The sequence below is a fragment of the Danio rerio genome, chromosome 12 (genome assembly GCF_052040795.2).
Source record: "Danio rerio strain M-AB ecotype USA chromosome 12, GRCz13ab, whole genome shotgun sequence".
Lineage (NCBI taxonomy): Eukaryota > Metazoa > Chordata > Actinopteri > Cypriniformes > Danionidae > Danio > Danio rerio.
In genome coordinates, this window is record NC_141032.1 from 18,483,085 (window position 1) to 18,504,524 (window position 21,440).

The following is a 21,440-nucleotide window of genomic DNA, read 5'->3' on the forward strand; positions in this document are numbered from 1 at the left end:
ACTGAAGAGCAAATCCATCGATGCACAGCTCCACAAGTCCCAAACCATGCAAGCCAATGAGTGTAGAGATGTGGTTTTAACAATATAACAAAAAAAAATATATATAAAATAATAATTATAATAATAAATATAGGCGGTTCATCCACTGTGGCGACCCCTGATTAATAAAAGGACTGAGCCGAAAAGAATGAATGAATGAATGAATGAATGAATGGATGTATGAATGAATAATAAATATAGCTGCAAGCAGAAATTATTAGGGCCAAGCAGCCCAGTGGCCACATCCTAAACAAGCAAGGCAACAAGCTACAGAACAGCTGGAAAATTCAATAACTTTTTGGCAGCATGTTTTGAGCCAAAATAGGAGGAAATTGGGCTAAAGATCTATGGAGGGTTTAAAACAACAGATTTTCAAACAAATACAAGATGGTGGAAAGGAAGCTGTTTAAATTAGAGAATAAATTATATCAATGTTTACATATCAATGATACAAGGAATCTTCAAGACCAGTCTCATGACAATAGACAAAACTATTCAAAAGCAATTAGGTATAAGCAGGGCTTAATCATTATTAATCATTAATCATTAACTAATAATTCTTTGACCACTAGCCACTGTGGCTAGTAGTTTTCCACAGTTACTAGCCACAATTTTGTTGTTAGGAAAATATATTTTATGCATAAATTTGACTTTGGCATGCTAAAATTAATTAATTTAGATTTCAGGGCTCGACACAATAAGGATTTTCCTTTTTTTTTTTCTCTGGCCACACCAAACTAATTATTTCCTTGTCACAAATTTTTAATAATGTGTCAAAACACGCAAAATACTGCTGTATACATACACTTTTTATTAAACAAAACAGCTGACATTTAAAAAATCTATATATTATCACGAATCTAAAACTTTGTACAGTGGTCTGTTCTGACTCAAGATCCCAGATCACCAGTTAACTATCCATACAACAACATATTAAAGCAATATTATTGTAAAGGACGATTATCAAATTATATTAACAAAAATAAAAGCAAGCAAAAGAAAACAGGTAAAAAAAAAAAAAAACGTTCTGTGTGCGATAATGAAAGGATGATGCCGCGCACACAGTTAATGTTAGGCCAATTATTAATCTGTTCAAAGAATAGGTAAAGCGAAAGCGACAACTGCTGCTGCTTATAAAGAATCTCGAGCCTTTGAAGGACAGTGGGTGTACGAGCATTGCACTAGTTTCGTTTCCAGGCACGGTTGCTTCGAGTGAGAAAATTTGGCGGGTTGACAGGTGTTAATGTAAAGAACTGGTTATAATCAAAAAAAGGCTATGTATCTTTTTTGTTTCTCCAGACCACTAGAGGGCATTGCACCGAAATGCTGCAGCTAACTTTAGACCATAGTTGTGATAACACACACCAAGTTTGGTGTGAATACATCATATGTTACAGAAATAACACCTTAAGTCAATTTTTGAAAGCTTTACGTTAATTTTTTTTTGCAAGTTAATTGAAAACGGTTAATCTAATCAACTTGAATTCCATAAATTTTGGTCAGCCTGGTCTGTAGATCATATGATTAAATTTTGGCAAAAATCGGACAAATGGCATAGGGCCGAACTGAAGTCTTTTCCAGGAACAATGAACATTAATTAATCAGGGTTCAGGGTCCAGCTTTATTTTTCAATTCAACACACCTGAAAAAATTATAATCTATGAATACTGTGTTTTATATGATGGGTTCCACTTTCTACTACAAACTGAAACAAATCGCTTCAAATAATATGGTAGCAAAACAAATAATCCATAATTATAGTGAAAACTGAGTGAGTTTGGCTTTTTGAGTTATTTTTATCCTTTATATTTTTAATTTAAACAATTTTACACTTAGCATTTTATCATGACATTAGTATCACATGCATATCTGTGGCCAATCCTCTTTTGAGGTCACTGCCATTTATTTTTCCTCTTTATATTCTTTATACAGTAAAATTCATTAATTTGTATTAGTGGCCTGCTGAAAGTCAATTCAATAAACGAAGTGAGTAGAATCCGCTTGTTAACTGGTGGCGTTTGAGGCCACTTTTTAGTCATATCACACTTTAAAGTGAATTTCATATAAAATCTGGATAAAAAATGCTGCATCAAAAATACCAAAATTTTAACAATTTAAAAAATGTAATCACTTTCTGGCCATTGGTTATTTGGCAAGGATATATACATTGTGATTGTGATTTTCACAAGTATTACAGCGCTTTGTAAATGTTTATTATTGCCATTTGATGAGTCTCCCCATACACTTTGATAGAGTGCTTGGACCCGGAAGCCACTTCACGTGACGTCAAACTTAACAAGCGGATAATGTTCACTCATACCCAGTTCTGTAAAACAGTTGTTCAATTTAGCTACATATTTTAATTTAGCTTCATATTTATCAATCATACGACTGTAAACACCAACAGTCTTCACCTGTGCTGCAGTGTCTCTCTATGCAGCCACTTTCCCTGCATTCTACATCTCAAATAACAAGCTCGCAAAAGATATGTGAACGTTTTATATTACTTACACTAGCTTATTCTGAATATATGTGAAACACACTTGTCAGATTTTATTTTAGAGATTTGACATAAGGTTCAGCTGTGTCCTCTTTATTTTCTGTCCAAATCAAACTCACACAGACATGGCTACACTGACTGACAATATTTACACAGCAGAGGCACAATGAGTGCTTGTTTGAGTGACTGGACGTGACGTGGAGCTGACCCATTATGTTAGCTGACCAATCAGAGCCTCTTGAGGGCAAGCCTTTCGGAAGAACTAGGAAATATGACAGTCGTTTACATTTTAGCTGAGTAGCTGTATAAAATGAAAGTATAAAAATATATATTTTTAACTTTACAAATGAAGCACAAGCACAAATTGCTTTGTATCCTATAAACACAACCTAGCCTTAAAAATACACTCTGGACCAGCCCTTTAGGTTATAAATATATAACAATAAAGCATGACATATTTACACATTAAACATAACACATTTAAAACCCTGTCTACTGCTACTCGGGGTTGTGTGAAGCTTTGAAACCAAGCAAGCCAGTGGCATTAGTGATGAGGAACAAACTTCACCAATTGACAAAAGTGAAAGAAAGAGAAAAAAAGCTCAAGAAAAAACAGGCTCAGCTGGACATGACTACTTCTTCTCTGGCTAAACATCTTGTGCAGAACTAACCTGTCCATGTTGCTAACACACCATAAACCTCCCTTTGCTACTTTTAGTGTTTTTTTGGGGGAAAGTGTTCTCAGCTCCAGTTAATTGCCCTAGTTAATGCAGCCTAACAATACTTTAGAGAATTTTTATTTTAAAAGTTATGTGTTTGTATTTTATGTGTATGCTAATGCAAGTATATGAATCTTTATTCTAGTTTGAAACAGACAGAGTGTGTCTGCCTTTCCTACGGTGCTAGGAAAGCTGTTCCAGAGTTTAGGTGCCAGATATGAAAAGGATCTACTACCTACTGTCAATATTGATATTCTAGGAATAATCAATATTCAAGAATTAATTGAGTGTAGTGGACATGAGCGGCTGTAATACACGTGGAGCACCCTCAAATACTGGGGAGCTAAGCCATTCGGGCTTTGTAGGTAGTCAATAAGATTTAAAAAATTATTCAATGTTTAATAGGGAGCCAATGCAATGATGAAACTAATATGATCATATTTAGCATTCAAAACCACCTGCAGTTTGTTAATTAGGCCTACAGTGCAACCACCTTTAGTAAGGCATTACAATAGTCTAACCAAGAGGTCATAAAAGCATGATTAGACTTTTCCATATTAGACATTGACAGCATATTTCAAAGTTTGGCAGCATTTTTAAGATGTACATTTTTTACAGATGCTTAAAATCTGGCTTTTAAACGACGGGTTGCTATCTAAAATCACCCCTAAATTTTTGACTGAAGATGTGGACTGAACTGAAAATCCATAAAGACTTAGACAGTATTCTAGATTTTTGGTTCTTGGGTCTAATACGAAAGACCTCAGTTTTATCTTTTCACGCTTACCACCTGACTGCTTACCTCAGTATGAACGGCTTTCCCGCTGTTACCAGTTTGTCCAGTTGGCTCGCCAAAGACTGTCGACAGACTTGACGCAGTCAGGAATTGATAACGAACGGGTAAGAGTTTGGCAAGAACGGTTCCAGAATGCAGGCAAGACAAAAACAAAGGCCAAAAAATAAATTAAATAAGTAAAAAAACAGGGTGAGAATGTGGTAAAATCTGAAAACATGGTAAAAGCCCATGGACGAGGCTTTTTTTTTTTCTGGATTACTTTTAAAACTGTCAATTGGGTTTAGGGAAGTGGTTGGGCATGTCAATTGGTACTATTGAAAACACTATTGGTTTAGTGAAGAAGGAGGATGGTCCAATCGATCGGTCAGTCAGTAAGTCAGTTAGTCAGTTGACAGGGGCCTCTGGTGGATTTATGCAAGAACAGTAGGTGCGAACAGTTTTTCGCTCCCCTCCTTCTCCCCTGCTGGCCAGGGGTGTCATGACCCTTTGATAACTTGGTCAGTATAGGTTAGGGTCTAACATGGACATTGTTGATTTGGAGCAATTTAGACAGAACTTCCTCTCCTGCTGAGAAGGTCTGAAGTTTATCCATAATGATCTACAGTGCTCTAATTGGGATGTACACTGTAGGAAACCAATTTGACGATGCTTATTTTATCTCTGATATCATCAATCTTGTATGTGAAGAAATTCATAAAGGCATTGCTGTGTTAAGAAATGCATGCTGATGCTTTATTTTTAGTCAGATTGTCGTTTGTCAGGGCTTCTTTGTCATGGTCTGTTTTCTGTTTCAGCTGTTGCTTCGCATTACACGCATTACACACCTGATGCTCTTTTGGTTCAATTTTATCCTCTACATTTATCTGCTCTTCATGGAGGATTATTGCCAAAATATTGTGATTACTTGTCTACAAATTCTGTGCTGCTTTATTTACCATTACTGTTACCTGTTTATTAGTCTTGTCTAGTCCCGTCGAAGTCTCGTTTATTGTCTGACGTCTTACCTGTGATCTGCGCAGTCATTCTGCTGTTTGAGTCCAGGCTCTATCTCCCCACCCTGCTTCTTCAGCCATTCTCGCCACAGGTTCCTGAGGGTGAAGTTTCCATTTCCTTAACGACCAGTCTGTGTGTCCCCACTGTCAGCTGATTTTTTTCCCAAATCTTTTTTTAAGTGTAATGAAGCAACTATGTCTGAAGTGCTGTGGCAAAGATAGAATCAGTTGCAGTATCAAGCACTTCTAGGCTGTCTGTAATTCTAAGGCAGAAAAGATCAGGTAGATTACTGACAAAGTCATCTTTAGTGCTAGATAAATAGATGCTGACTGTGAGTCACAGGATTAATAATCCTGACTTCAACTGTATGTGTGTGTGTATTTATATAATAATTTTTTATAATCAGATCATCATGCTTAGCATCATAATTATACTTACTCGAGACACTTCACATTTCAGTTTTGTCATTATTATGTGGATGTCATAGTTTGTCTGTTTTGTCTTTTTCTGTCATGTTGTCATGTAAGATGGTTTTACATTCTTCTGTGTGCTAGATTCAGCTGTACAGTCGGCAGCCTGGCTGTTTGTATAGTTCAGTGCTTTATTTGTCAGTTATTTTTGTTCATGATCTCTGTGTCTTGTCAGGACCTTCATTGATCTGGTGCATTTTGGTCCATTTACTTCCTGATTCTACGACTTCCCAACGCTGGACACTTTGAACTTCTTTGCACCTTAAGTTTTTGACCTAATATTAAATATCACTTGCATTTGGATCCATCTGACTAGTGTGTTTTTTCCTGAATGTAACAATGGAATTAACGTCAAAAACTACCATTCCCCTGCTGATTGTTAAATCCCTGGCATCTTTCAAAAGGCATCTAAAATGTATCTTTATCGAGAGCGCTTAACAGCAAAATGAAATATATATTTTAGTAATCCCTCTATGCTACCTTCAAATTAGCCTACATGAGTCTAGAGCATGTTTAACGGGTCATTTTAGGAATCTACAACGTCACATTAGCACAAATAACATGATAATACTTAAGGCTATGGGGATACACTCTTAGATTTCCGTGTAATTTTTATGCAATTTCTCCAAGGTACCACCTCTCTACAGGGGAAGACCGCAAGCGATGTAAAGCCAAATGCTCACGATTCATGTGCACACACTATAAGGTTTAATTAGTCAGCTGTGGCTTGACTGCTCATAATATGCATGTAAATTCAACATGTCTCAGCCACTTCTTGTTTTTCGTTTCATGGTGGTTTGCACAGCAGCATTATATTTATGCAATTGAGGAATAAGCAAAAAATAAAAAATAAATAAATCAAAATACATTACAGTTTTGTTTGATAAATGGATCTTTGTCTCACAAATAAATAAACAGAATGCCATGCACTTTTTTTCAATTCCAGACTGGGCACAAACACTGAGTTCAGCTAAATTGATTTTAAAGTTCAGATTTAACTGTGCGATTCCATAATGAGGGCCAACCAAAATAACAGCAACATCGGGCCAGGCATTCACTGTGATTTTGGACTGATTTTGCACCAAAGTCTGACTTAAATGTCTCAAATGTCATGCTTCATTTACAGGGCTGTTTTTATGTTACTGCTCCAGATCAGGTAATCAGATGGATTGTGTATTGTGTGCACAAGACTTGTGCGCTTTGGCTTTACACCATATATCCCATAAAATGCAAGTTGTCACCTTGATGTTACCTTGATAATCAGATTGCAGATTGGAAGAGGTATATCACTTCTCTGTTCTCCCTGCACAAACAGAATGGCAAATGAGGCTCAAAGATGAAATTCAGTTCAAAGAAAAGTAGTACTTGTTTTTTTTTTTTTTTTTTTTTTTTTTTTTTTTTACTAATCACAGGGCAAACTTGGTTACAAAGTTGGGCTTGAGAAAGGTTGCATGTTCGATTCCATGTTCAAGTCCTTCAATACACACAAAAAAGCTAGCACAACAATGGATGTTTTAGTGTTGCCAATCCTATAGATTAAAGATTGAAAGCTTTTTCATTCTGGGCTGTTTTAGTGAATGGCACACTGAACCGTTTGCTTTCAATAGACTGCAGTTCTTGTTGTATTGGGCTGTTTTAAAACATTCTGTTGAGGATGATTAACATAACACTAACTGGTCCTCACCATAAATACAGCCACAGAGGCTGGAATGGCTTTGTGTAAATTAATGAATCCAGATGTATAATGAGTGAACTGAAAAAATATTTCTAATGAAACAGATGAATACACTCAGTGCATCACATAACAGTATGATGCATGAATGTGCTTCATGCAGATTTTGCATCTCGTTTATATGTACTATGAACAGCAGCTACGCTAATTATTTTTTTCATTCTCTATTTCCACCTGATACTCATCCTGAGGCCACCAGAGATTCTGCAGCGCCACTGATGCGATCCATGGTTCGGGACCTGTAGAGCTGCAAATCCATCGCTATAGAAATCAAGGTGAATTGAATTGAATGAATTGTTGTATATTAAGTGCAGGAACTGTGTAGGCCTAGTTAGGGCTTCCTGGGGGATATGTGAGGGCTGCTCATGCAGGGCCAGCACTAAGGGGCCAATGTTTTGCCAGTAAGCAGCCTCTTAAGGGCCCTGCGCTTAGGGAAACTTAAAGATCAGCAAAGGCTTGTTTGCAAGGTTTGACCTTGTTTACTTGCCTTCATGCATTTCCTACTTAAACTTAAACTTAAAAAAACTACTCCCTAACTGACAATTGTGGAAACGCAGTGTATAATAGGTTGCGTGCTGTTCATCTAACCAGCGCCAGTGACACAACAAATATGCAAATAATGTACAGTGTGAAACATCTGTTAATGGATACCCAGGATTATCCGTTAGATTTAGTATGAGCACTGTGAAACGTGATTACACATAATATAGTACTCTATTTATCCAGGATTTGGGATGACCTGGGGCTAACAATTTCATGTTTGAAAAATCATCAACAGTGGTTCTACACCAGGATGCCAAAAAAAGTCTTATTAGGTGTTCTTTATTAGCAAACTTTTCAAGGTAACTCTAAAATCATGATCTTATCTTGGAGCAATAAAAGTTGAGAATAACAGTATTCCACATTGCCATTTACATATTATGTAACAAACTGAAATCTCACAAGTTTGATTTGTCATCCTTACTTAACAGGCAGGGTGCCTTTACAAAAATACCTTTATAAAGCCTTTATAAAGTGGTGCATAAGAAAACAATGTACAAGGGAAAAATATTTTCAGTGCCATTCTGTTTTCAAATAAATTGTAAAATATTATTTAATGTTATAGATAACAAAGTTGCCAACTGAGTTCTGAAATTCACAATAATTCTCAGTGTAACAGTAAAGAATCTAAAAAGGTATAAACTGTTTTCTTTACAAAAAAAAAAAAAACTAATGAAATGAAACCATTTTGTAGGAAATCATGAAATTACAATTTAGCTTAAAGATTAAATACAAATTATGTAATTATGTTAGTAAATTTCCCAGCACGGTGCTCAGTTGCGGCTTGAAGAGCATCTGCTATATAAAACATTCCAGAGAAGTACATTTCACTGTGGTGACCCCTGATAAATAAGGGACTAAGTCTAAGGAAAATGATTGAATGAATAAATGAATGAAAGTAAATATTATTGTATAAGAACAACTGTGTTTTTGTGAAGCTGCTGTGAAACTGTATTTTATAAAGCTTTATGTAAATAAAATGAACATGACTTAACATCTCTGCAATATATTTTAGGAAACAGTATAGTGGAACAATCTGTTTAATCCCCAAGAGTTACTACAAACTTGCCAAAATAGCACAGTTACTTACAGAATGGTTTACATACACTAAAAAAGCATTTTACTGTAGCAGAAACAAACCCATACTATGAGAATAAATATATAGACATCTCACATTTCTTACAAAATCACAAATGTTATATTTTAGTGTGGTTTGAAACAATATTTATATGACTGTAGAAAAAAAATATTTGAAAAAGAAAAAAAACTTTTTTTTAATAAGTTAAGCACATTTATTAATTTATTTTAAATATTATTATTTTTGCCTGTATAAAAAGGCTTACAGTAAACATGAGATGCAGTTCATATATCTTCCAGTCATTACATTTCATTGGATGTGTTCCTGCAGGAGTTGCAAAATCTTAACAATAAAGAGCAAGTAAAATGCTGGTACTCCTGTTACACTAAAATGACATGGAGGAATTTTTGCTGATGTTGACATGTTTAACTAGAAAAAAGTTAATATTAGATTAAAGTCATACAGAGTCAGGGTCATAAATGGCTTCACCTTTGTCTCCTTCATCCAGTCCCCGCTTATTTAAAACGAGAACCTCATCGAAGACCTTTTTTTTTCCAAGACAGATGCACTTTGAGTGGATACACGGTTGTAGTGTAGAATCAATCTTCTTCTATGGCCAGTTTTTTTCAACTGTTGAGTTTTGACCAAGTCAAACAGTAATGGACCAATTAGGTCTTTATATTTTAGCAGTGTTATTTTTAATCCATGGACCCTACATCGTGCAAGGTATGTTTCATATACATTTTTAAATGTTTTAAAATGTTTGCTGTGATAATGATGATTATTGTTATAGGAAAACTATTATATATAAATATTCTGCTATGACTGATTATTATACATTACAGTAGTCCTACTGTATTCTTAATTTTTCAGTATTAATGTAGTCAATTTTTGCCATTCATGAGTGCACATTTTAACCTTAACCTTTGTTATTAACCCAAAAGGGTCAATAACAACATTTAGCATACATTAGTAATAAAACATTTAGATGTTTTGATGATTATATGTTTATACCTAAACTGTTCACTAGAATTGAATAAGGCTTGCAACTAGAAATGAGAGAGAATATCAGTAGCTAATATAGCATTTAGACAGTATATTGGTGCTTTGCTTAAAGTAACATGTTATACTGGCAATCATGCTATTGGTCTACTAAAAAAAGCTAGTGGCATTTAAAGTTAAATTGGATTCTCTCCAGTATATTTCAGATGTCACATGATGTATATTTCAGAAGTTTTAAACTGTAGCTCTGAAACCCATAAACACAGTTATTCATTGATCAGTTATTTCCTCCAAAAGTGTCCCCCCACCCAACCCCCCCTGTGCCCATGGTCATTAACATTTACAGTTAAATAAAAGTAGTGGTTAAAAAGTGGTTCAATCTAGGAAAATTTATATGTTTGTTTTTTATCACTATAAAAAAAACACATGTTATTTTACATTTTTAAAAGTTGTGGGTTTTGCGGCACCCCAGCTGTTAGAAAAAAACAACAACATAATATAACAGATTTTTTTACAGTGTAGCTTACTTAAAGAGTGTAAAATGTTGTTTTGCTTATTGGAAAACATGCATGAGAATGGATTATAATACGCTACAAATAAATATATTTTTGTCCATTAAAAACCCATTTCAAGAGTTCACACTTAGATAGTTTGACAACTTGTTAGCAAGTTAGCAGGTTTGGCATGCTGTCCCGGGAGAGAACCCTGAGCTCGGAGATAGTTGAGCCCAGGGCTCCCGCCAGGTCCATAACGCATGTGAGGGGAGTACGAGGTCAGGTGTTCTCGAGAGCTCCCCTCGGCAAAAGAGGAAAGGAGGAGAAGGGGTGGATGGGGGGTTTCTTCGGGAAACGAAGATAAGGGAGTAGTTCTTAACTAGGTTATTTATAGTGAGTTTCGATCAATCCGATTGGCTAGCCAATGAGTGTAGATGAGTGGCCAGCTGCAGTCACGTGCTCCTCTCGAAATTAGTTTGTGAAACTTCATATTGCACATTAATTTTGTGAATTTATACCTAAACCAGTGTCTATCGTTTACCATAAACACAATCTTATATTTAATGGTAATTAAGTAAACTTGTAGAATAATTAAAGCATTTTGGGTAAATCTTGTAATCAGACTTTTTGCTACGGGTTTGTATGCGACATTTTTTCAGACTCAACAGGTCTCCACTAATAACTTACACTGTAAAACCCAATAAGTTAAGGTAGCTCAAACCATTTTAGGATAAAAACTGATCCTAATGAGTACTCTGAACTTAATATATTTGAGTAAACAAAGCAATTTGCGCACAGTAAAACCCAATAAATGAAGAGAACTCAAACCGAGTACTGTAAAACCCAATATGTTTAAGCAACTCAAACGTTTAAGGAAATCGATTGTTACAAACAATTTGAGTTTAAAAAAAACTAATCTAATGGATGAGTAATGTGAACTTACTCCATTTAAGTTGAAGTAATGTGGTATTTAATTAACTCATCACCTTCAACACTGAGTTAAAAACTCTTTTCAATTGAATAGAATTAACTTTCAGTTAATTTTGAGTTAATTACATTGATTGAGTTAACTTTATTTGATAAAGTTGACAATTGGGTTTTACAGCGTATAAGCTTGTTCTTCTGGTCACTGAAAATTTGAAAATCTCCCAAACATATTATTTTGACTCTACACTATAAAAATATCTGTAAATTGACAGCTTTATGTATTTTGTGATGCATGTTTTTTTTTTTTTTTTTTTTTTTTTTTTTTTTTACTTATTTAGGCTTTTGAATTGCTTTACGGAGCCTTGGTCTTTCTTTCAACATTTATTTATCCTCAAAAAGTTCGAAAAAGAGACTTTTTATGAACATTTTTTAATAGTTTAAAGTGATATATTGTCTGGGTTGATGTTGATGTATATTACACTGCAAATAAACTGGTAATAAGCTGCCAGTACATTTTCTGTTTTTCATTTATTATTTCTTAAACAATATTTTGTCTTAAACCATTAAAATGTCAATAAAAGTCACTTTGTTAAACTGCAGAGTTGAATTTTTTAAAAAAAAGTCAAGAGCAGAGATTAACATCCCATAATACAATTCACAACCTTAATCAGAAAACACAAAATATTGAAACAAGACATTCAATATATCTTCCACGTGTTCATTTCTATCAAATGGTATTACTGTAGTTGATTTTTTTTTTTTTTTTTTTTTTTAATTAAGTTAGCTGTATCTGGTCAGAGAGAGTAATCCGTTATTCGTTGTGCAGGTCAGTGCATGAGTGGTGAGTTCCAGTGTCGCAATGGTCAATGCATAAATCAAGACTGGAAGTGTGATGGAACAAAGGACTGCACGGACAACTCTGACGAACTCAACTGCCGTGAGTATCTCTTGATGAACACTGACCCATAATGTGATGATGTGATGTCAAAGCATTTGTTTAATGCAAATACATTTATTATTATAATTATTTACCTCGTTCTTTTAGCATTACCCACCTGTAGCTCTCAGGAGTTCAAGTGTCTGACAGGAGGAGAGTGCATTCCTCTTGAGTTTGTATGTGATGGAGAAGCAGACTGCGCTGATGGCTCTGATGAGCAAAGGACCTGTAGTATGTCTACATAATTAATATTTGGTTAATTCCGTTAAAAATAAGAAATAATATATATAACACATATAACACAGACGGTCTATGACCCCACCTTTTTTATTTTTTAAGGTGGTCAGACGTGTAGTCCAGACCAGTTCACATGTAGAGAAGGGCAGTGTATTCCCAAACAATACAACTGTGACCATGTGCCAGACTGTGTGGATAACTCTGATGAGAACAACTGCAGTAAGAACCTTTCTTCCCATTTACTATTCCTCTGTAGCAATGTGGATTTTAAACAACAGAATGTAGTAATTATCAAATCAGGCAAGTCTAACATATTTTGTTATTATTTAATTTTATGACTGTAATGAATTTCATGACTTATAGAGGTCTTTAGTAGATATGTGCTTTGTAAATTTTTAATTACTTTCAAATATTTAAATTAGGTGTTGTTTAACAGAGCAAGCACATTTTCACAGTATTTCACAGATTTTTCCCCCATTGGCCACAGAACAGGCTCTGGTTGTTGAATGACTTAATCTAACTTGCCTAATTTACACCTTGTTGTACCCTTAAGCTAAATGCTTGTATCTTGCTAATTAACTTGTAAAATGTTATGTATACTGTTATCAGAGCAAAGACAAAAGTAATTAGCTATTGAAAATTATTTATTAAAACTATGTTTAAAAATGTGTTGAAAACAATGTTTGCTCCATTAACCTTATGTCGTGTTCACATCCCGCCGCTTACTGTAGTGTTCCAGGTCAAAATTGAGCAGTCTGTTTTAACTGCTCTTATATTAGCACAAAAAACATTTTTCACCACTTAATTTTTATTTAACATTCTTGACCTGTGAACAATGTCTCAAAGTAGTGTTTACCATGAATTAAAAAAATTTGATATAAAATAACTGCAGTGAAAATACAATTAAGCACTGAATTTATTACAAAATTTCCCAGAAATGGAATTTGGCCGGTAAGAGCATGTGTATTGAGTCCTCAAAATTTCATTCAGTCCTTCAATTGGACAACATTAGTGTACTAATATAGGGAATAGTGACTGAGGGTAAAGTCAATGAGCATGGACACAGAACTAGCACTAGTTATACTTTGGTCATTTTTGAGCGAGATGCTTATGGTCTAATCCAATAAAATAATTGATCCTACGCTAAGCTAAAAGTGCTCCTGCTACACCCAGAGATAGGGTGAACAAAGAAAGAAAGAAAGAAAGAAAGAGAGAAAGAAAGAAAGAAAGAAAGAAAGAAAGAAAGAAAGAAAGAAAGAAAGAAACACACACACACACACATAGATGGGTTCACATTACAATTGTTTTATTAGAAAAATGATTTGCGTTTGAGGATCCATTGCTATCTCAAGGCAAGTCACTTACTGATTTAGTGGCTAATCTGTATAAATTCGTACCATCTCATTCATATAATTTAGTACGATTTGCTCATCCACAATGACCGTTGGGTTTAGGGGTGGGGTTGGGGGTCATGCCTCCTTTTAAAAATTGACATTTCTATATGACTGAACTTTAGATTGGAGGATTGGCAGATCAGCCTGGAAAAGAGATGTGTACCTAAGACATTGTTCAGTCTGAAATGTGTGTGTAGGTGAGTGAGTGAGTTGGGGTGGTGTGTATAGGAATGTTTTCTGTCTGATGGATGAATATAGTCTGGACACCCATTCATTTTCTATTACAGTCACTTTTGACCGGGAACACCACAGGTGTAACAATTGATTAAAACAGTTCAAATTGAATGAAAGAGATGATCTGCACTTCAAGTGCATAGCATGGAGGATATCATAAGGCCTTGAGGCAATCAGATGTAAAAGACAATATTTCTGAGTGTTTTAAGCATAAAATGGGTAAAATTTGACCCGAGCACGACAGAAAGGTTAAATAGCAAAATTAATAAAAAATTCACAGAAAGGCTGATAATTTAGCTCTCATCTCTATAACAAAACTCTATAATAACTATTTATTTCAGTCTAGGCCTGTAATACATAAAAATAAATACAAATATTTATTACTTTCAGCAATTTGCTGTTTACCATTTCTCAGTAGCAATACAGACTGTAAATGTGTAGTTAAAAAACATGACCAGAATATCAGAACATAAAAGATTACTGCATTATTATCATTTTATATTACTTTTATAGTCAAAAGTAAATTAGAATCTTTAACACCTAAACCAAATTGCAACATGTCTGTCACAAAGGTTAATGTACTGCAAAGTAACCTTTACCTAAATGGTTAAAGTAAAGTAACGTTATCTTTACAAGAAAAAAAGCATATGACTACTTGCAATGGTCCAGTACACATAAAAATCTCAAGATAAATCAGTTACCAAAATGACAGGAGAACACTGTTGGGTGACGTAAAATTCATTCATATTCAGATTTTGTAATGGCAATAAAATACATCAAATTTCTTCCCATTTATTCCAGATTACCCAGCCTGCACAGAGAAGACATGTGCTAATGGCGCTTGTTACAACAATGCTCAACACTGTAATGGGATACTAGATTGTCGAGATGGATCAGATGAATCCAATTGCAGTGAGTTGTAATAGTTATTAATTAGAGATGCCAGTAAATAGAGTTAAGATGTATATTTAGGATTTTACGTTGTTGTCATTTCCTTTCATATATGTTTTTGTCCTTCATCTCTGAAACAGCAAGGCATTGTCAGTCACATCAATTTGAATGTGCTAATGGATTCTGCATCCCAATGCCCTTCGTCTGTGATCACTGGGATGACTGTGGAGACAATAGTGATGAGCAAAACTGTGGTGGGTTCCATATTTTTTTTAACATATTCGACCAAAGCTGCTGATGTTACACTGACATTATTTTTCAGGAAAATGAATGTTCATTAAAGGAGTCAAAATATCCTGATATGATTAAAAAATGTGTCACAAAAATGAAGTGGGAATTGATAGAAATGCATTTATTGATAATAATTATAATTTATTGATTTAGATACAAACCACTAATACAAACCACATTAATCTTTAGTAATATGTGATTTTGAAACATTGCTTTGTAAAGCTTCATAATTTTGCAAATCTTTCGTTTGAATCCCATGATTCAATTCCAGGTAAATGGATTCACATCTCTGTATTTTTCAGTGAAATATATTCAAGTGTGATGTTTGATGATCAAATTTTGGGAGAAGAATGAGCAGATGTTTTGACGAGGATAATCCATCATTGACAATTATTTCACTATCCAATCTGCAAAAATAATCCAGCATATCTCCATTTTCTCTCGAATTTGGCATCCCTCTACCATTCCGATTCGGGGGTTGGGGTTGTGGGGGTTACTCCTACAGTATCTCTCTCCCTCACAACAAGGGGAATAACACTGGTTATAGTGTCTTTCAGTCCAAAGTCCTCTACTCAGACAGTGTGACAAATACACATTTTCCTAGTCTATATATGAACTTGTGAAACCTTATTTGGTCTCAATTATTATACATTTTAATGACACATTTGAATATAAGGAAAGAGGAGCAGTTGCTGTAGAATCTCTTATTGGATAGATTAATCAAAATTTTTATAGGGATAAAAACTAAACAAGCATTATAATTTCATAAAACCACAAATTAGCTGGTATCACAAGCTTGTCCCACTTTAATCATTTTGTAAGCAGCTGGTTTAACCAATTCAAAGTTATAAAAAGTTTCTTCTAGTTTTTCCAGTAACTACAAAAAAACTAAAACCACAAAGTAAACAACCCACATGAAGGAAACACTGATTTATATTAAATAATATATTGTTTTTTAACCATACTAGTAAAGCACTAGAATAAATCAGTTGTGTTCGTCCCACATTAAAATAAATGCTATAGTGTTTTTGAACCATACTGCTGTACTGTACAGTATATGCAGTGTGATTCAAGCAGAAAAGCACAACTTTGAAAATCTGTATTTTTTTGTATGTTTCTATGGTTTGAAATTGAAGCTTTAAAACATTTTTTTTGGAGAATTTCTGCACTCAGCTAAACTAAATGCCTTCTATTTTGATGTCAGGGAACATTTTAACATTCAGAGTGATTCAAAAAGAATACCACAACTTTGAAAATCTGTATTTAATCAAAGAAACACTAAAGGAACCTAGGGTAATTAATCAATATGATGAATACCTAACAAAGTTCATAGATTTTCACTATGACCCCCTCCAGACATTGGAGTCACATCAACCCAAAAGTTCTGGTATTTTTTTTATCACCCTGTATTAGCTAAAGTATTTACAACATTTTGTTAATAACTGTTACAGCATAATGTACTATTAATTAAACTGAAAAACAATAATAAAACTGTTGTACAAAACTTGGTATTGAGTAATTTGATTATATTCCTGTAGCTGCTGGATTACCTCAGTGAAATACACCACAATTCACTGCAGTAAAAACTAAAGTATACAAAAGTTTTTATTAGTTTTTCAGTTCAGTTAATGATGAAACTTTCATTAACAAAGTGTTATAAATACTATAGCTAATAATATATAAAGTATTACAGAATGGTTCAAAAACACCATAGTTCTCACTATAAATGTGGGATGAACCTTAGATGAGACCCTCTCGGGTATGATTAAGGAATTATTAAAAATCTTGGAGTAAGTATCCGTTATTCTAGAAGAATTTAGCTAACCAATGTTGGCATTCTGAAAGGGTTTATCCTCCAGAGAACTGAATGATAAATGACTGCTATGTTGTCTTCTTTTTCCAGAGTATCGGACCTGTAGTGGGTCAGAGTTCGCCTGCAGCAATGGACGCTGTATGCCACAGCAGTGGGTGTGTGACGGCATCAACGATTGCGGTGACTTTAGTGATGAGAATGGATGCGGTGAGACAGACAGCTCATCATCTCTCGAATCAATGTGCAACAGATTCAGTCACATTTATAGAAGTTCAATTATTTGAGGCTAAAGGCTGAACATTTCATGTTTTCAGACCCAGGTATAAGAGATTGTTACCCAGGCGAATGGCCTTGCCCAGGTTCTTCACTGTGTGTGCCAGTAAACAAAGTGTGTGACGAACATCCTGACTGCCCTGGTGGAACAGATGAGAGCAATGCTACAGCACATCTGACCTGCGGTAAATACCAGTACCACTGTAATTAAAAAAAATAAATGAAGAAGCAGTGCTATGTCAAATCCAACAACAATATTGCGCACACTACTAAAATTGTGTTCTTGAATGACTGCTGCTGTTTAGAATTTTTTAACCAAAGGAGTTACATACAGTAAAGCATAGTTTATTTTACTTGTTTAATTATAATATGCAAACTGATACCCAAACACTACTTCACTTCCTAGACTTGAATGCAGTATGTCTTTTAAAACTGGGTGTTTTGAAAGACAAAAATGCCAAGAACAGAATCAAAAATAGTTTTCTAAATGTTTGTGTAGAGTTTTTGATGAAATAACATTGCTGAGATGATGTGTGCATTAAAGTAACAAAAAAAAAAAAGTTGTCCAGAGCTGATCTAAAGCATTAGTATCAGCTGTTGCCTCACAGCAATAAGGTCGTTGGGTCGCTGCTTCGAACCTCGGCTCAGTTGGCATTTCTGTGTGGAGTTTGCATGTTCTCCCTGCGTTAGCGGGGGTTTCCTCTGGGTGCTCCGGTTTACGCCACAGTCTAAAGACACAAGTGGTGCTCGCTGCAGAGCCATAAGGGCGAGCTGAGCTCCAGCGAGGGGGAACTTGAGCTTGAGCTCCACCTTTTTTGCACTTCTTCTACGAGTGATGTCACTGGGGGTAGGGTTAGGGGTGGGGTTGGTGTACGCATTAAAACAGCTTACAGGAGGCAGAACGAGAGCTCATGCTCCCCCTCGCTGGAGCTCAGCTCTGCTCAAATGGCTCTGCACCCTCTCCAAAGACATGCGGTACAGGTGAATTGGGTAGGCTAAATTATCCTTAGTGAACGTGTGTGTGTGTGTGTGTGTGTGTGTGTGTGTGTGTGTGTGTGTGTGTGTGTGTGTGTGTGTGTGTGGATGTTTCCCAGAGATGGGTTGCGGCTGGAAGGGCATCCGCTGCGTAACAACTTGCTGGATAAGTTGGCGGTTCATTCCGCTGTGGCGACCCCGGATTAATAAAGGGACTAAGCCGACAAGAAAATGAATGAATGAATAATTTTAATATTTTTTATTATTATTTAATATCATATACATATTACTGCAGAAATTGTTATATGTAAAATACCAGACATTGTTTCTTTTTCCTCCTTTATTTTATATTACTTATGAACATTTCCCTATATACATTTAGTGTATTTTGTGTTTTAGTATAACTTGAATTTTGCACCTAGTACTAGAAATCAGAAATATCAGATCAGGACTCTGTCGACAGACACTCAATTTTAAATGGGGGAAGAAAAAAACACCAATAAGCACATTTAAGCTGCTTTTTGACAGTCATGACCTGTGCGGGTTCTTTTTTCTTGCCAGGCTTTGGTTCTTTATTTGGATTTAGATTGTGACATCAAGTGACCTAAATTCAGTGTCTAGCCAGAATCTAAGGACAACGTTATTTTGATGTCCAATAACGACGTCAAATGATGTTGATATCTGGTTGATTTTAGGTTGTGTTGGAAAGTGACCAAAATCCAACATTGAGCCAACATCTTTAGCCAACCTCATAATATTGACACAAAATATTGACATTTATTTATAAAGTATGGCAACCATAACCCAATGTCTGATAGATAGTGGTTATGTCCACACAACGTCAAGCTGCAACATCATTATTAGACATTGATATTTGGTTGATTTTAGGTTGGACAGTGGACATTGATGTTGGCCTGATGTTGATTTCTGACGTAAAACCCAATTTTCATTTTTACACAAAATGCAACATCCCCTCAACGTTGGGGTACAATGTAAGTCTGACGTCATGTCAACGTCTTGTGCCTGCTGGGTGTTTAAGGCCATTTTGGTCATCATAAAGTAAACATCTGTCATCTTCTCATCAGTGACGTGCATCTAAACAGTCTCTGGGTCAATTTGTGTAAAGATTTTTATACATCTACTTGAACACTGTTAATGCTTCTATACAGTTTACTGCAGTTATAAATCACCCATGACTTGAGGTAGTTCATTATGATGAAATTTATTTGATTTAACTGGAATCGTAATACAGATTTTTCTAATTCCCATAGACAGGAAAAAACAAAGTAGTGACTGCAGGATGAAGAAAAGTAGTGGAGTAAAAGCACCAATACTGCACAAAAATGTACTCAAGGAAAAGTTAAAGTTTACATTTTTAATACCACTCAGTCAATTACAATTTCTGAGAAAAACTACTCAATTACAGTAGTTTGAGTTTTTGCAATTTGTTACTTTACATCACTGGGAATAGCTCATGTCATGACCAGCAAGAACCAGCTTAATCCAGCAAACAAGCATCAAATCAAAACCTGTACCTTAGCAGCATGCAGTTTTTTTTTTTAGTAGGGGTGGGATAATGAATAAAATTGGCTAATGTAATAATGATAGCTCTCCTTAATGCTTACACTTCAACACTTTTTAAAATATATCCCCCACAGAGCTTGGTGAGGCCTCTTGTTGAACCAGGACCCCCCCCTGTTGGGAACCAATAAATTTAACATTTAATAAAAATATTAAAATCATAAAGCTTGCAGCAGGAAAAGTTTTTACTAGAAGCCAGTATAGCTATAATGACCTGATATTCTGTGAACATGAATTTAACTGTACACTCAGTATTACTGGACAAATAAGAGTACATAATGTGTTTTATGGAGTTTTATGTGGATTGAGTTTTTACCTCAATCACATGTGAGCAGGTGATTCACGTTTTATTATAACACAGATGATGACCGGATGGCCTTTGGTGCGAGACTCATGTCACGTTATGCATGTGACAGACATGCTGTGATTGCCCAGGTGCTTCAGATATTTACAATAGCTAACTGCCACTGGTATCTGTTTCTCGTGTAGATTTACACCAGTGTTCTGCTTTGAGCTGTGAGTACCGCTGTCATCCCACCCCACAGGGAGGAGCATGCTACTGTCCTGATGGCTTCACTGTGGCCAATGATAGTCGCACTTGTGTGGGTAAGTGCTTTTTATTCTTTTATTATAGTTATCAATGATTTACATTTGTTTTCTTTGTTACAATCTCTGAATATTTCTGCCATGCAACTAGACATGACTATAATGACTAAATTTAAAAACTGTATAATGTATTCAGGTCATTGCATATGTGGGTATATTTAAATAAACTAAACAGATCTGAACAACAGAAATGAGTCATGTCATTAACCAAAGTATGTGGTTTATTCTTAGACTATGATGACTGTAAAATTTGGGGTATCTGTGATCATTTCTGTGAGGATCGTCCAGGCACACATCATTGCAGCTGTGCTGATGGATACTTCCTGGAGCAAGGTCATGTCTGCAAGGCCAATATTTCAGGTAAGTGGAAACTAGAACTGAATATATGGTAAACATGAGTATTTATGAATACAATGTTAATTTTTTTTACTTTCCTTCCCTGAGAACCATGAATCCTTTCTTAAAGCATCTAAGTTACGCGAGCTGTCACTGGAGTGGTACCTTTTCAAAAGGTACAAATTTGTACCTAAAAGGTCCATATTAATACCTCAAGAGTACATATATGTACCTAAAAATACTAAAATGTTCCTCTTAAATATTTTTAAATACTATTATATACTTTTGAGGTACCAATATGGACCAAAAGTACAAATAAGTACAAATGTGTACTTTTTGAAAAGGTCTCAGCTCATGTACCTTTATTTCCAAGTGTAGAGTAAATGAGTATTAAACATTTCACCATAATATAAATCTGTCACCAGAAAACATATTTCTAAATGTGATGTTGACTTGAAAAGTAGACCGGATGTTTATAACAACTAAAGAGATCCATATATGCAAAAAATAATAACAATAATAATTAGTTTACATTAGTTAGTTTAAGTTAGGTGTAATAAAATGCAATGAAACAGGAAAAAA

General features: G+C 35.0%; 1 protein-coding gene across 1 annotated transcript in view; it reads left to right on the forward strand.

Annotated features, from left to right (window-relative positions):
• Positions 1 to 9,397: 9,397 nt before the first annotated feature.
• Positions 9,398 to 21,440, forward strand: part of lrp2b (low density lipoprotein receptor-related protein 2b) — a 100,241-nt gene continuing 88,198 nt past the window's right edge. The window contains exons 1-10 of the mRNA XM_087276033.1: positions 9,398 to 9,593; positions 12,117 to 12,227; positions 12,336 to 12,458; positions 12,567 to 12,683; positions 14,894 to 15,004; positions 15,124 to 15,237; positions 17,178 to 17,294; positions 17,402 to 17,545; positions 20,406 to 20,522; positions 20,754 to 20,882. Coding sequence (XP_087132159.1) covers positions 9,527 to 9,593; positions 12,117 to 12,227; positions 12,336 to 12,458; positions 12,567 to 12,683; positions 14,894 to 15,004; positions 15,124 to 15,237; positions 17,178 to 17,294; positions 17,402 to 17,545; positions 20,406 to 20,522; positions 20,754 to 20,882 — 1,150 coding nt within the window. The 5' untranslated portion in view covers positions 9,398 to 9,526. The remainder of the gene's footprint in view (positions 9,594 to 12,116; positions 12,228 to 12,335; positions 12,459 to 12,566; positions 12,684 to 14,893; positions 15,005 to 15,123; positions 15,238 to 17,177; positions 17,295 to 17,401; positions 17,546 to 20,405; positions 20,523 to 20,753; positions 20,883 to 21,440) is intronic.